The following is a 16,102-nucleotide window of genomic DNA, read 5'->3' on the forward strand; positions in this document are numbered from 1 at the left end:
ACACTTTGACAATAAGACCACACCTACTCAATAAGGGCACATCTCCTAATAGGTTGGAGAATGTCATTTCCAAGTGACTCAATTGGTCTAAACATCTTCCAGGAAGCTCAGCTTGTCTCTCAAAGTCTTTGCATCTTGGCTTGTCTGAGGGTGTCTCTCCCCTGTCTTTACTGTTCACTTTTGGGAGGGAGCAGCCTAGTAAGTCTGTTCAGTTTCAGGGACTTCCTGTAGCTATTTTGAGGTGTTTACTTTCTGTTTTAAGGAGCTTTTGCTATAGTATGGAATGTTTCCGATGGAGAAAATAGGCTATACAGAGGAATCCAACCTAGGACCTTGTGTGTGCTAGGTGTAATAGTTAATCTTGTTTGACCATTTGATGAGACCTATAATCGCCTGGGAGATGGTTGGCCTTTGTGAATGCCATTGGGAGGTTCTTGGTTGCATTAATTGAAGAGGCACACTTTCCTGTTAGGATCCTGGACTGTATAAAACAGGGAAAGCCATCTGAACATTAGCACACATTCATTGTTCCTTTCTGACTCTGGATAAAATGCTGCTTTGACTTGTCTTTTCTGGTGGCCTGTACCTTGAACTGTAAACTAAAGTTTAGATTTCCTTCTTTAGTTGCTTTTCTCAGGTTGTCTTAACCACAGACACAAAGAAAGAAACTCAGACCCTAGGCAAGCACTCCACCCCTGAACAACTCCCCAGCCTGCCTCTCCTTCCCTTTCTTCCCTTTACCCCTAACAAACAACTCCCCACCCTGCCTGTCATATTTCCCCCTCCTTCATGTTGCCCAGCTAGGCCTGAAACTTGTAGACAGACCTAGTCCTCCCTTCTCAGTCTTCTGGTAAACTGGGACTGTAGCATGCTCCATCGCACTGTTGGGTATGTATCTGTAAAAGGAATTTTCTTAGTACTGTGGAAAATTTCAAAAGTTGATCAAGATTAGTAAATTATTTCAAGGCAACAGGTACTTAATTCCTACTGTTCATGAGTTTCATTGTTAGCGGCTTTCTCTTTTGGGGATGGAGTAAGGTAATTTTAATAGTTTACAGTAAGATAAAGTTTTTAAAGTACTAACATAATATTTATCTTAAAATATTCTTAAATATTCTACAAATAAACTTCCATAGCTATTTTTCCTTTATTGAAAATAGATTTTTTTTCTCTCATAATGTATCCTGATTACAGTTTCTCTTCCTTGCCATCCAGATCCATTCCCTTTCTGTCTGTCAGGTTTCTAAGGGATAATAATCAAAAACAACAAAAAAGTTAGTAAAACAATAACTGTCATATTGGAGTTGAGCAAGACAAACAAACAGAAGGAAAAGAGTCCAGGAGACGGCATCAGTATCAGAGACCCACTCATTCACACCCGGGAATCACATGAAAACACTAAACTGGAAGCCATAATTAATATATATGCGGGGAGCCTGGTGCAGATCCATGCAGGCCCTGTGCATGCTGCCTCAGTCTCTGTGAGTTCTTATGAACTTTTTAAATCAAAGGGCCTTGTTTTCTTTATGTCCTCCACCCCTCTGGCCCTTATACTCTTTCTGCCCCCTCTTCCTTGGGGTTCCCTGAGCCCTGAGGGAAGGGATTAATGACATCCCATTTAGGGCTGAGTGCTCCAAGGCTTCCCATTCTGTGCATGATGTCTGGCTGTGGGTCTCTGTATTTGTTTCCATCTGCTATGGGAGGAAGCTTTGCTGATAATGGCTGAAGAAGGCACTGATCTATCTCATTTTATTTGAATCACAGTGCAGTCAAGATTTTGATGCATGGTATTTTGTTGTTACATGTTTTGGGCATCTTACAATCTTATGCCCACACCTACTTGCTTTGTGACTCCTTCTTTTTATTCAATGGGCCAAGTCAATTTCCTTGTAGAATAAATAGCCTATATATAGGTAGGCCTGTTATCAAGGACTTTTAATAATTCCTCCTTCTGTAGCCTGTTGAAGGGTAGTGACTAATAGAGAGTTTATCCCAACCGCTATAGCTGTGAATGAGTTGGGAATCCTGGTATTACTAATCATCTAAATTCCTTGGTAACTAATGGGGTTTGGTGCAGTGTGAGTCCATGGATCTCACCACCCACTCAGGAATACTAATGTGTATTTACCCTGATGTTCATTGAACAAATGATATTATGTGGATACTGTTACGTCAGAGAGGTTTTTGAGATCTGATCACTAGCCACCACCATTACCTTTTCTTTTATATTTTTCTTGTCACCGTGTTTATTTCTGTCACTTTAACATTCACTTAAATATTAGTTGTTGTATGGGGAAAACAAACATTTCTTCCTTCCAAGCAAAGGGCACTGACAGAAACAGGGTTCCTTCCAATACCAGCTTGGTGAACCAGTGAGTTTGTTCAGGTTACTTACTGGAATGCGGGTGACTCACACAGGCCACTACCTCACTGGGAAGTGCTACCCTAGTCAGCTGTTGCTATATAGTGGCAGTTGGAATATCAGGAAAAATGGGGCCTTATGAAGGTCTAAGTGAACTCCTGGCCCTTCTATAACCCTCTCACCATTTACAGAGGAATGTTAATGGGTTCAATTTTGTGAGGGTTCTGTGTTTGCTGTCACAACTACCCTGCTGATGGTGACACTTGTGTACAACCCAGGGGAAACAGCCACACTATATGGACACATCTTTTCTCTGAATCAGTTTGTTACTTTTTCTTGTTCATGTTGTACTGGCCATCAAGTAGCCATGTTGCAGTCAGTATGTTTACCTGCACATTTTTGCTACTTTGCTAGTTGCTTTCATTTCATTGAGACATCACTCTAGCAACTCCAGCTGTTTCCTGGATGTGGAAACATTTATGTGCATTTGTGCTCACCTATGCACATATATTTATGCAGTATTTTTTAATATCTATAATGTGCTTTAATATATTTGCCCATAATAAATAGTTCAGTCTCTGTAGTGTGGTGGAACTCGCTGTGTAGACCAAGCTGGCTTCAAACTCACAGAGATCTGCTTGCCTCTGTCTCCCTAGTGCTGGAGTTAAAAGTATTTGCCACCATACCCAGCTTCTAGCCATGTTCTTGTTCTGTACTTTGTCTGTCTCTGTCTCAGCTTCTGTTTCTGTACCCCTTTCCCCCTGTGGTATTTGCATGAGTGTATGTGGGTTTGTGTGCTCAAGAGTGTGCATGCAGTAGCCCAGGAGAAGACGTCGTGTGTCTTCTGCTGCTGTCTGTCTTACTACCTTGAGTCTCTGAACTAAAAGTTCAAAATCTTGGCTAGACTGGATGGCCAGTATGCTCCCAGTATCTGCCTGTCTTCACCTCCAGTGTTGGTGTTATAGGCATGAACAGCCATGCCTAACAATTTTTAAATGAGTGTTGGGGATTTGAACTTAGGTCCTTACGATTGCACAACAGGGGCTCTTACTCACTGGGCCATCTCTCCAGTCCATGTTTCTTGAATGTAGTGTAGATTTTAATTTTCAGGTTTCTGCCATAGGTTTCTGGCCTGTCCATCTTTACTGCTTGCTTAACTAACCTTCTGTTTGTTGCCTAAGATCCACTCAGGTGTTACTTTTGATAGTTATTTACCTGATAGTCCTCCATTTGTAGCCTGTTCTTTTGGACCAAGTCCTTTTTCTGTTTCTCTCCTATCCTCTCTTTCCTAGCCCATAGAACCCTTTCTCCTCCCCCTCCATTTTTGTTAGAGCACTTATCAAACTATAGCCCTTTTAAGTGTACCTCTGTGTATAGATTCACAAAGGAATTGTCTTTTCTTTTTTTTCTTTTGTTTTTCGAGACAGGGTTTCTCTGTGTAGTTTTGGAGCCTATTCTGGCACTTGCTCTGGAGACCAGGCTGGCCTTGAACTCACAGAGATCCGCCTGCCTCTGCCTCCCCAGTGCTGGCATTAAAGGCGTGTGCCACCAATGCCCGGCCAGGAATTGTCTTTTCTTGTCCTCAGATTCCAGCCCAGTATTTTGCATACACCACAGTGCTGGGTAAAATATTTCTAAAGGGGGAGGGCTCAGTGGTCAAGAACACTTTAGCTCTGCAAGTGTGAGGGTCTGAATTTGGATCTGTCTTTCTCCACATGAACAGCCATGCCCAACAACTTTTACACGGGTCCTGGGGATTTGAACTTAGGCCCTTATACTCAGGCTGTCACATAAAAAGCTGGGCATGGTTGAGCGTTCTTGTAATCCATGCATTGGGTGGAGGAGACAGGTAGGTCTGGAGAGTTAGGGGAGCTTGCTGGCATTCGGCCTAGCTGAAACTGAGTTTGCAGCTCAGTAAGAACCTGTCTGCGGGTATTAAGGCAGAGGGATAGAGGAAGACACTTGGCGTGGTCTTCTGGCCTCAGCATGCATGTGCACAGGCATCTGCATACCCACACTGTGTGCTTGTACCACATACAGCATACATACACACAAACACATGTCTGAAACAATGTCTCTGCCATCCCGTGTTGCCTGTGGTAACCCTGACTTGAAATGTACTAATTTTTAAAGACAATGTTTTACATAAAAGTTTTGATTTACACTAAATACTTGCTACCAGTTATGCTCTTAGGCTAAGCTTTTTATTTTTACTTTTGTTTTAAGCTTAACACTGTTTTTGATAGTCAAGATTGTAGTCATTACTGCAGATATATTTATTTTAAAGTCACTTTGACTGTTAAGAATTTGACATTTTAAGAAATGAAATACTGATGCCTTTGATAATACAGTTACCAGTGCAGCATTGAATTTAAGATTTTAGGAGTCCAATAAGAGCTAAACTAGTTTTGACTAAACAGTAAGAGGTTGAGGGTCCTGTCCATATATATTCTAATTAATAAGATTTATTGAACCATGGTTGAAAAACATTGATGTGAGAATTAATTCAGTAAATATTTTTATTTAAAAATGAGCTAAAACTCTAATCAACATGTGGTTGTTGGTTAGGCTTGGTAGTGCTGCCTATAATTCTAGGTATTTAGGAGGCAAGAGGATTTCAAATTCAAGGCCTGCCAGTATGTTCTACTGGTAGCCTGGGTTACTTAGTGAGACTCTGTTTAGAGAGGACTGGAGCTGTAGCTCAGTGATAGAGCATTTTGCTCTATATAAGTCATATGAAAGTTCAGGCCCTAGTTCTGGGAAGAAAAAAGGGGGAAATGGTTGTATAAAACTAAGGTATAAGGAAATGCTGCAATTAGCTGATTGGTGAAGTGGTCAAGTGGTAAATATTGGATTCATTGAATAATTCAGAATGACAATAACGTAAAACTAACTTTTGGTTCCTATTATTCCAAAACTTATTTTATGTTGCTTTTTCCTTGTGTGTGACTGTCTTAGTTAGGGTTTCTATTGCTGTGAAGAGACACCATGACCATGACAACTCTTATAAAGGAAAACATTTAATTGGAATGGTTTGCTTACAGTTTAGAGGTTTAGTTAATTATTGTCATGGTGGGAAGCAAGGTAGTGTGCAGGCAAACATGGTACTGGGGAGAGAGACCTTACATCTTGATCCAAAGGCAACAGGAAATGAACTGTCACTGGGTGTGGCTTGAGCATATATGAGACCTCAAAGTCAGCCTCTACAGTGACACACTTCCTCCATCAAGACCACACCTACTCCAACAAAGCCACACCTCCTAATAGTGCCATTTCCTATGAGCTTATGGGGAATAATTACGTTCAAACTACCATGGTGATAACAAAATTTTCTAACCTGCAAAATCAAATTGTCACATACTAAAGGAAAGGGCATATGTTGATGTATTCCAGCATCTTCTTGGAGGAAAAAATATTGGCAAGATTCAGGTGTCACAGAGTTTGAAGAATGAATGTCTTATTGGTAACATCTACTTATAAAAGATAACAATAACCACAATCTTGGATTCTCTTCTTTTGGACAGTTGTATCATTTGGATTCTCTTAAACTTGGAAAAGCAAACTTAAAAGATAAAGGACTTGTTTTCTCTGGGATGTCCTAGTTGAGTATGTCTTCAGAAACAGCTCTGTTTGTCTCTGTTCTCCTGGCTTTCTCTCCCTTTTTGGTTCAAGTTCTGTCTTAGTCCTACGGAACTGACTTCCTTACCCGTGTGCTTCTTATCCAAAGGCTCAAGTTTATCAAACTGCAGTTCTAATCTGGTCTCAGTGTTGTTTTTAGTCCTGTCTTAATCATCTCTCTTCACTTCAGCCTCAGTCTTAGCTGTGCATGGTAGTGATGTTTCTAATCTCATCAGTTGGAAAGGCCTTTGGCATTAGTCTTCCTGTATATTCATTTGTGACTGCTAGTCCTCTAAAATGACTGATGGGTGTCTATTTTCCTGGTCTTACTCTCACGTCCATGCTACGAGGGACACACTTGAGAGTAGAAGGATGTGGTGTTGGAGCTGCATTAGATGTTTGTTTGTTTTTTTTTGTTTTTTCCTCTCCATGGTTTGCTTGACTTGCTCAGCTTGCTTTCTGATTCAGTCCAGGACCAGGGATGGCCCATCCACAGTGGGGCACTCCTCCATCAATTACTAATTAAGAAAATGCCCCACAGACTTACCTGCAGACCAGTCTGTGGAAGTGTTTTCTCAGTTGAGGCTCCCTCCTCTCAGATGATTCTAGTTTGTGTCAAGTTGACAAACTAACCAATGCAATAAAGTTTTCTATGTAATTTTCATTGTGTTTAGAATGAATCTTGGGGTGTCAGTTTAAGTTGTATCATTGTTTCCCTGGAGGGTGGTATTACTGCTCCCACAATTAGACATCCCAGCCATCTTTTCCTATACATACACAAACTGGTTACAAAAATTGTCAGTTTTGATTTAGAAATGCGTTTATTTTTATGTTTATTCATTTATTTTTTGGAAATAGGATTTTGTTTACAGCCCTGTGGCTAGTCTAGAACTCTTCACGGAGATCAGGCTGGCCTTGAATTCATAGAAATCCACTTGCCTTTGCCTCTTGAGTGCTAGAATGGAAGGTGTGAGCCACCATGCCCAGCTCAGAAATGTCTTTTAATCTATTTCTTCACACGCACTTCTTAGTCTTTTCTTTCTTTGATGCTTGATGCAGCCCACCAAATGTTTGCTCTACCACCATTTTCCCCCTCTGTAGCCATCACAGTTAACTTTCTGAGCAGTAATCTGTATAGGTAGCTTCTCTGTTCTTCGAGATCTCGACTGTCTATTTTCATCGTCTCTTTTCCATCCTCATTCTTTGCTGTCATTGCACACCTGGCCCCCTAGTCATACTTGAATACTAGCTGCTTCCTGAATATGTGTTGCTTTCATACTGTAATGTGTGCCTGCATTACCCAGGATCCTCTTCTCTGCTTTGGGAAATACTTCCTTAGGGGGATGACTCAAGGAATTATCTTCCTTAAGATCAAAATGTCCCTCACATCTGTCTGGGCCTTCCTTGTGTGTGTCCTGAGGGCAAGGAGAACAGGGGTTACTTGTCTATAGTTCCTACTTACTCAGGATGTCTTGTGTAAGATGGGCTGTGCTATCCAGGGTAGCCAAGGTTTCAGTTTTGTTCAGCTCTAGAGTTTGGCATCGTGTTGAAAGTCAAAATATGAACTTACTGGTTAGCTGGTGTAAAATAATAGGGCTTTCTATTTTCATCAGAAATAAAAACAGACTTTATTTATTTATTTATTTATTTTTTGTTGTTTTGTTTTCGAGACAGGGTTTCTCTGTGTGGCTTTGGAGCCTATCCTGGCACTTGCTCTGGAGACCAGGCTGGCCTCGAACTCAGAGAGATCCGCCTGCCTCTGCCTCCTGAGTGCTGGCACTAAAGGTGTGCACCACCAATGCCGGGCCGAAGATGCAAAACTTTTTTAAAGGATTTATTTATTTGTGTGAACGTGTGTGTGTGTGTGTGTGTGTGTGTGTGTGTGTGTGTGTGTGTGTGTGCGCGTGCGTGCGGCGTGCGTGCGTGCACGCGTGTATGTGTGTGTGTAAATGCATGTGGGTAAGAGTGCATTGTGTCTGTACATATGGAGGCCAGAAGAGGCGTCAGATGCACCGCTGTGTCATTCTCTGCTGAACCTGTACAGGAATGTGGACATGCACTCATACAGACATTAACACATTAGAAAGGTCCCCTCTCATTTATTGTGGCTGTGTGTGTAAGGATACATGTGGTGGGCATATGTGTATTTAGGCCAGAAGTCAGCCTTGGGTGGTGTCCTTCGGTTGTCTTCCATCTTTTTGTTCTTTTGATACAGTCTCAGTGGCCTGGAACTAGTCAGATAGTTCAGTAAGTCCTAAGAAGCTGCCTGCCTCTGCCTCCCCAGGGTTGGAATTAAGGAGTGTGCTGCCATGCCAGAGTTGTTTCTCCCCTCCCCCCTTTCCCTTACAATAAGATAGGTGCTTTACTACTGGAGCTGTCTCCCCAGTCTTACTCCACGGCCTTCATGCTCTTCAGTATTACTTGTTCTTGGAACAAATACAAGCCATGGGGTAGTACTGTTGCCGTTTGGAGGGATTCCAGGGTGGGAACTCCACATCGAAGGCAGCAGTAAGCTTTCTTCCTTTCTCGTGGGCCTAAACTCAACTGTGTGTGGACATTATGCCAATAATCACATTCTTGCTCTTTATACTTTTTTCTTACATGTATTTATGCGGTGGGTTTGTGTGCATGTGTGGAAGTAGGACAGCTTGTGCCCTCTCCTTCCGTTATGTGGGGCCTTTAATTACTGAGCTATTCCTCCAGCGCCCACTTTCATAGTCTTTTCTTTTAAATCTCTCTCCATGGCGCTAGCAGTCCTGAAGCTCACAGTTACGAGCACTCTTTCCCACCGGCCTGGTTCCACAGCTGCATCAACTGCCAAATGAACACACAGACACTATATTAAATAGGAAACTGTTGGCCGGTGACTTGGTCTTCTTATTGGCTAGCTCTGTCTTAATTATTAATCCATGTCTATTAATCTAAGTATTTCCATGTGGTCTATTTTACTGGAGAAGGGTCCAGACCTCTTACCCCTTTGCAGTCTCACATGGCGTCTCTCTCTGACTATGTTTCCCAGAATTCTCATCTCCTAGACCCACCTATCTTGCTGCCCTATTGGCCAACAGTGTTTTATTCATCAACCAATAAGAGAAACATATGTACAGAAGACAGCCCCATCACACTGTGTAGCACAGGCTGGCCTTAAATTCAAGAGATCTTCCTGCCTCTTTCACCTGAGTGCTGAGATTAAAGATGTGTACCAGGTCTAGGGCCTATGGTCTTTATGGTGTTGTCAGAGTCTCATGGCTTCTGAGACCTTGCCATTTCTTGTGCTGAATCTCAGAGGTGCCTCTTCACCATTCATCATGTGATAGAATAAAAAGATAAACATAGTGATATATATATATATATATATATATATATATATATATATATATGCTTTATTTCCTCTAATTTTAAAACTTCGAATCTTAAAATTAATGGTTTTCCAGGGCCTTATTAATTTAGCATACAAAAGTTATCTTTAAACTTTTTAAGTGAAATAATTACTAGGTTTGTTCTTGTTTCTATCCATATAATTCAGGGAAAGGCCTGTGTTTTAGTCTGTTTTTAAGCTTTTAAATTCCTTTGACAGCCTGGATATGAAATTCAAAAACCATTAATGTGATGTGTTAATTTTGCACTTTTTGACTTACTGCAAAAATCTTATAGTTTCCATAGCAACAATAACCTATCCAGATTGTGTAATATTCTTCACAGTATTAAAAATAAAACTGCAATTCCATGATTTTTCTGGAGCACTTCATGTAGAACTGAGAATTGAAAGATTTCAGTGAAAAATAAGTTGTGATTGAATGTGAACAATTTGTCAAAAAGCTCTTTATAATTTTATTTTTCTTTATAGTTTTAGGAATTAATAACGTTAAACATTGAGTAGTGGATAGCGGGTAGCTAATACGATCATTAGGCATGAAGCCTGTACCTTGTGAGCATGTGCCTCAGGATCACAAGCACAGGGCTCCGTGCACTCAGCTGTCCTACCTCAAGGTAGGAGGTGGCACTGGCTTTGCTCTTCGTCACCTGCTGCTTGTTCTCTGTAGTGGCAGTGAATGGTCCGAAGACCCAGGAAGCAGTGGGAAAAAGGGGAAAAGGACTGTGAAAGCTTTTCCTAATGCTTGTCTTTACTCTTTAAAATGTGCCTGTGAACCTGGCATGGTGGTGCCTGCCTTTCATCCCAGCACTCAGGAGTCTGAGGCAGGCAGATCTCAGTTCAAGGCCAGCCTGGTCTGTCCACATGCTGAGTTCCAGACCAGTTAGGGATGCATAGTGAGACCCTGTCTTAAACGCCCCCACCCCCACCATCTGCCTAAGTTAATCATGTTGAAAATGCTAAAGAGTATTTAAGTAGGCAGTTGTTTCTAGAATATCAAATTATTTTGGACCCCTCTCCATGCTAACTTAAAACCATTATATGACCATTAAGTAGCATAACTTCCTGCATCTTAACATTTGCTTTCATTTTTTGTATTAGTTTCATATACATTTAGATGTATATATTTATTTGTAGTAGTATAATCTATATATTTTCTTAATATTACAGTGTCCCAGTTACTTTCTGTGATAAAACTGTGATAAAACACTGACCAAAAACAAGTTGGGGAGGGAGGGTTTATTTCTTTTTACAGTTCCATCACCAAGGGAAGTTTGGGCAGGAACCTGGAAGCAGAAGTGAAAGCGGAAACATAGAGGAGGGCTGCTCACTGACTTGGTCTCCTTGGCTTGCTCAGCCTGCTTTCTTACACAACCCAGAATCACCTGCCCAGGGGTGGCTCTGCCAGTCATTAATCAAGAAATGCCCCATAGTCTTGCCCATAGGCTATTTCTTCAGTTGTGGTTTCCTCTTCCTAGGTGACTCAAAAAAAAAAAAAAAAAAGTAAAATATAAAAGGTGCTTTTAATTATCCTGATTGGCATATAATGGAAAAAGTAAATATAATTCTTAGACTGATGGTGGGAGGAAAGCATCTGTAACTCATTTATTTACCCAAAATAGGTAATTAAGAAAATATTCAAAAGAAAATTTATTTTCTCTCCTTCTGTTGTCTTCATTGTTATTATTATTATCATTATCATTATTATTATTTAGTTATTTTTGTAGTGGTAGAGATTGACCTAGGGCCTTCGGCATGCTAGCAAACACACTACCACTGACCTACACCTCAGCTCTAAATCGATGTGTTGTTAAAAGGCACATTGTGAGTAACATCTAAACTCTTGTCTGCTATTAGATATAGAATGGGGAAAATGAGAAATAGCTAAGTAGGACAAATGTGCCAGTTCTTTGGTGCAGTCATTTAGTAAAACCCCTAACATCATGGTGCACCTTGCGCCTCTAATACAGTGGTTCTCAGCCTTCCTAATGCTGTGGCCCCATATATATACATATATTGTTTTTTGTTTGGTTTGGTTTGGTTTTGGCTTTTCGAGACAGGGTTTCTCAGGATAGCTTTGAATCCACAGAGATCTGCCTGCCTCTGCCTTCTGAGCTGAGATTAAAGGTGTATCTCTCTCTCTCTCTCTCTCTCTCTCTCTCTCTCTCTCTCTCTCTCTCACACACACACACACACACACACACACACACACCCCTCCCCTCCCTCCCTCCAGTTAAAATTTACCAATTTTGCATTTTTTCAGTGTCTGGGATTAAACCTAGGACATGCTAGTGGAAGTCAGGAACTCTACCACTGTGTTATTGCTTCTGTCCTCCAAAGACTTGTTTGTTTTTTATGAGACAGGGTTTCTCTGTGTAGTGTGACTGTGCTGGAACTGGCTGTCCTGGAACTTTCGCTGTAGACCAGGCTGGCGCTGAACTCACAGAGATCTGTCTGTTTCTGCTTCTGCCTCCTGAGTGCTGGGGTTAAAGGCATGCGCCACCACACCTTGTCATGATATATTATTTATGATTTATTAAAGCTTGCCTGAGGACTCAGAAAGCAAAGTCAGCCTCAAACTATAGGGATCAGGCAGTGGTGGTACACACCTTTAATCCCAGGACTCTGGATTAAGAGGTAGACCGATCTCTGCTAGTTCAAGGCCACCATGGCCTACATAAGAGTGAAGAGTAACAGAACTCACACTTTTGATCCCAGTATTAGGGAGGTGTATAAGACAGGAGCCAGGTCTTAGAGTTGGTATTCACTCTTCAGCCACACTGAGGATAGGAAGACTTTGAACTCTCAGGATTCTCCCGAGTGTGAGGTTTGGTGGAGCCAGGATCATCTTTCAGTCTGAGGTAGAGAAAGAGCTAGTGGCCTGCTGCTTTGCTTCTCTAATCTTCAGTTTGAAGTTTGAACCCCAATGTCCCTCTCTGGGTCTTTTATTTTTTGTGTCATAACACCTGGCTGTGGTGACCTGTTAATTCCTCGTGTTGTGGTGACCCCCAACCATAAAATTATTTTTGCTGCTACTTCATAACTAATTTTGCTAGTTATAAATTGTAATGTAAATATCTGTGTTTTCTGATGGTCTTAGGTTACCCCTATGAAGTACCCCATAGATTGAGAAACACTGGTCTAGATGTTAAATATTTACAAATATCTCTGACAGAGTTTGCCTTAAGTGCTGTGCTGGGCTGGGCTGTGCGATGCACTGCTGTGGTGTCCCTAGGTAATAGGAAGTTGTCAACTCAACTGTGTTATGGGACCACCAGACTGTGTGATTTATCATTGATTGAAATTTCATTATGCAGTCACACATGACTAATAGGAAAAAGGTACACAGCCAGTGTCGTTTGTTGATCTTTTAGTGGAAATACTTTTATTCTTTTAGAATTACTAAAAACAGTTGTATATGGTAAAAACGAAACCTTCAACGGTGCAGTTGTACATAAAATGAAAAGCTTTCCTTTTTACTGTGTTTCCAGTTTCCCTTCGCTTCTCAGAAGTAAACAGAACTCTTAACCCCCTTTATTTTATTCTGTTGCTCAGGCTCAAACCTAAGGCTTTGGTGTGCAGTGAGTGGTCTCGGCTAGTAACCAAAAGACAAAAATTGGAGGGCAATAGATTATGTTCCTATTATTAGAACAAGCCATGGCATGATTTGTGTTTACAGATAATCAAACCACAGTTGTGGAAGTCAGCTGGGACCTTCTTGTGGCTAGTTCTGGTGTCTGTATCTTGAGGATGTTAACTATTAAAATAGCCACTCTTCTGATTGCCTGCCCTGGTTACTAAAACATTATATTTTATTGGTTAAAATCCCTGGTAACCATTAGGATTCCCAAATATTCCTAGTCCTGTCTCCTTTCTTTGCTTTTTTTTAAATTTTTTAATTTTTTAAAATTTTTTCACACAGAGTTTCTCTTGGCTGTTTTGGAACTCATTCTGTAGACCACACTGGCCTTGTACTCACAGAAGTCTTCCTGCCTCTCTCTCCTGAGTGCTGGGACTAAAGGTGTGCACCACCACTGCCTGGCTACATTTGCTTATTTTCAAAACCCAGTCTTACCCACTGGATTTCTCTAGCAGTGTTTAGAGAAAGCTGTGTGGGTGCTAAGTTTTGAAGTCTTAAAAAAGGCTTTTACTTGGCGCCTTGGAACTTGGGACCAATTAAGTGAGTCTGGTAGTTTATATCTCTTAGTTATTGTTTGTAACAAGGCTTCTGTAGACTTGAGATAGTTAAGAGAGGAATAGCAATCATCTTACAATTTGTTTGAGTTTATAATCTATGCTTGTTTACTCTTTGAACCTAGTGTTGTGTTTATTATCTTATTCTGTTCATTTTGAATTTCATATTTTAGCTCTGTCTGGTGTTTTCATTATAACATGAATTTCTTTTGGTATCTCTCATTTCTACAGTAGAAATATTATCAAAAATGATCAGCAGTATGTGGCATAGTGAGATTATTTACATATCATTGAGAGACTACGTTTCCATTGTTTTTTTTAGTTATAATTTTAAGTCTAAATGTAGTATATGAGAAAATAAAAACTTTTTTTTTTCACATGCAGAAAAGATGAAAAGGAATATGCATTGAAGCAAATCGAAGGCACAGGAATATCCATGTCAGCTTGTAGAGAGATTGCAGTAAGTAGATAAGGATGCTTTATTTTATTATCAATATTGGAGGTTTTTAAAATATAAATCAATATATTTAATATAAAATATGCATTAATGTGTTAATTGTATAATAAATGATTTCACAGATTTATATAAAATTTATATAAAATGAGAAAATATGTAAACTTTAAATCACTTGGAAGTCATTTTTGAACCCTGGCCTCCCAAATGACACCAGGGGACCTGGTTCGATCCTATGCTGATTCCCAGCTGTCAGACTGGGGTCCGTGTGCTCCCACTTGCTCAGGTCAGCGTTTTTGTAATGGTATTTGAGGTTTTGTAATTTAGAGATACTGAATAAACAATTATTTAATTAAAATTATGGCATAACTGCTTGAGTGAATAATTATTAAAATCTATTCTCCTGTAATTTTAAGTCTAATATTTCTTTTTAAAAATAATTCTTGAAAAGGATTTTATTTGTTTGTTTGCATGTATGACTATACGAATTTATTTGTACCATGCTTGTGCTAGTACCCAAGGGGTTAAGCTCTGTTGAGCATGGTACAAATCTTTAGAGAAGGATGTTCTTCTCCCTGTCTTACTAGCCTTGCCATAAAGACAGGGCTAGCCATATCTACTGAGGATTTCCTAAATATTAAGCCACTTAATTTTTATAGTTCTGTGGAATAAGTACTTTTAGTATTTCATACCAGAAAACAGGCAAAACTATAATTTTGGTTTTGAAGGCTTGCTATTACAGTTTCTTATTTTAGTTCTTCAATAAAGGTTTTAAAATTGGGCTTTGCCATACTTTTACATTGATTTGAGACTATTCCCTCTAAATTGTTAACTATTTAAATAAGGTTTGCTTAGTAATTCTTAAACAGTTGTTTACACTTTTCATATCTGTTAGGTATGTGTATATGTAGATTAGATTTCGCAAAAATTGACCTCTCCCCCCCCCCCAAAGTCTATTTCCTTTCTGTGGAGTGTGCATTAATCTAAAGTAATAAAAGTGTAAATTTCAACTGTAAAGTTAGTTGGACAATTTATTAATCATTCTAGGTCATGTGGGGTATAGAACTAATTATAAGATGGGACTCCTTAGTACTCTTAAAAATTGAGATGCTTGCCGGGCAGTGGTGGTGAACACCTTTAATCCCAGCACTCGGGAGGCAGAGGCAAGCAGATCTATGTGAGTTTGAGGCCAGCCTGGTCTACAGCACGAGTGCCAGGACAGACTCCAAAGCTACACAGGGAAACCCTGTCTCCAAAAACAACAGAACAACAACAGCAGCAAAACTCAAGATGCTTGCATAGCAGGAGGTATTAGGGCTGAAGGCTGTACGGTATAGGTCAGAGAGGTGCCTTAATCTGTTTGGACTATGTGATAAAACAACAGAGACCAGACGTCATGAAGGCACCATTTCCGACACTTCTGGAGACTGGAACTCCCACTATCAGGGCACTGTCTGGATAGGCCTCGTTCCCTGTTTATGGATTGCTGGCCAATGCAGTGAATCTCTCTGGGGTCTCTTAGAAGGGAACGAGTCACATTCATGAGGGCTTTGCTCTGTGACTTCACCACCTCCTACCTCACAGGGGGCCCATGAAGTAGTGACTTCAATCTGGGAGGTTAAGATTGAAAACGTTGAGTTGGGGCTGAGGCACATAAACATTTCATGTAGCACTGGGTTGGTGGCTCAGGGGGTCAAGTGCTTGTTGCACAAGTCCCAAGACGGACTTCATTCCTAACACTCAGCCAAAGCTTGCTAGGCCTGCCTGTATTTGTAGTGTTTGGGAGGCAGAGATGGGAGTTTTCCTAGAGCAAGACAGCTAGCTAGACTCACTGACTCAGTGTGCTCTGAGTTCAAGTGAGAGTCCCTACCACAGTAAATAAAGCAGAGTGCAATCAAAGAAGACATGTCCACACATGTGACCACACTGATGTCCACATGTGAACATACCACGTGCACACATACCACACACATAAACACAAAAATTGTGGCAACAGAAACTTCATTTGCATTCATGCCAGAGGGAAGAGAGAGGTCAGGAAACCCCTGGCCCCTAGTGCTGAGAATTGAACTTAGCACCTCCTACATGTGAGGCAACTGCT

General features: G+C 40.6%; 1 protein-coding gene across 2 annotated transcripts in view; it reads left to right on the plus strand.

Moving 5' to 3' along the window:
- The window catches only part of Cdk19 (cyclin dependent kinase 19), a 122,893-nt gene that overhangs the window by 29,442 nt on the left and 77,349 nt on the right, over positions 1–16,102 (plus strand). The window contains exon 2 of one of the 2 annotated variants that reach the window (XM_027402182.2): positions 13,932–14,007. The exons of the other annotated variant lie outside the window; for it this stretch is intronic. Within the exon in view, the coding sequence (XP_027257983.1) occupies positions 13,932–14,007 (76 nt within the window). The remainder of the gene's footprint in view (positions 1–13,931; positions 14,008–16,102) is intronic. 2 annotated transcript variants of the gene reach the window in all.

Source organism: Cricetulus griseus, chromosome 2 (genome assembly GCF_003668045.3).
Source record: "Cricetulus griseus strain 17A/GY chromosome 2, alternate assembly CriGri-PICRH-1.0, whole genome shotgun sequence".
Classification (NCBI taxonomy): Eukaryota; Metazoa; Chordata; class Mammalia; order Rodentia; family Cricetidae; genus Cricetulus; species Cricetulus griseus.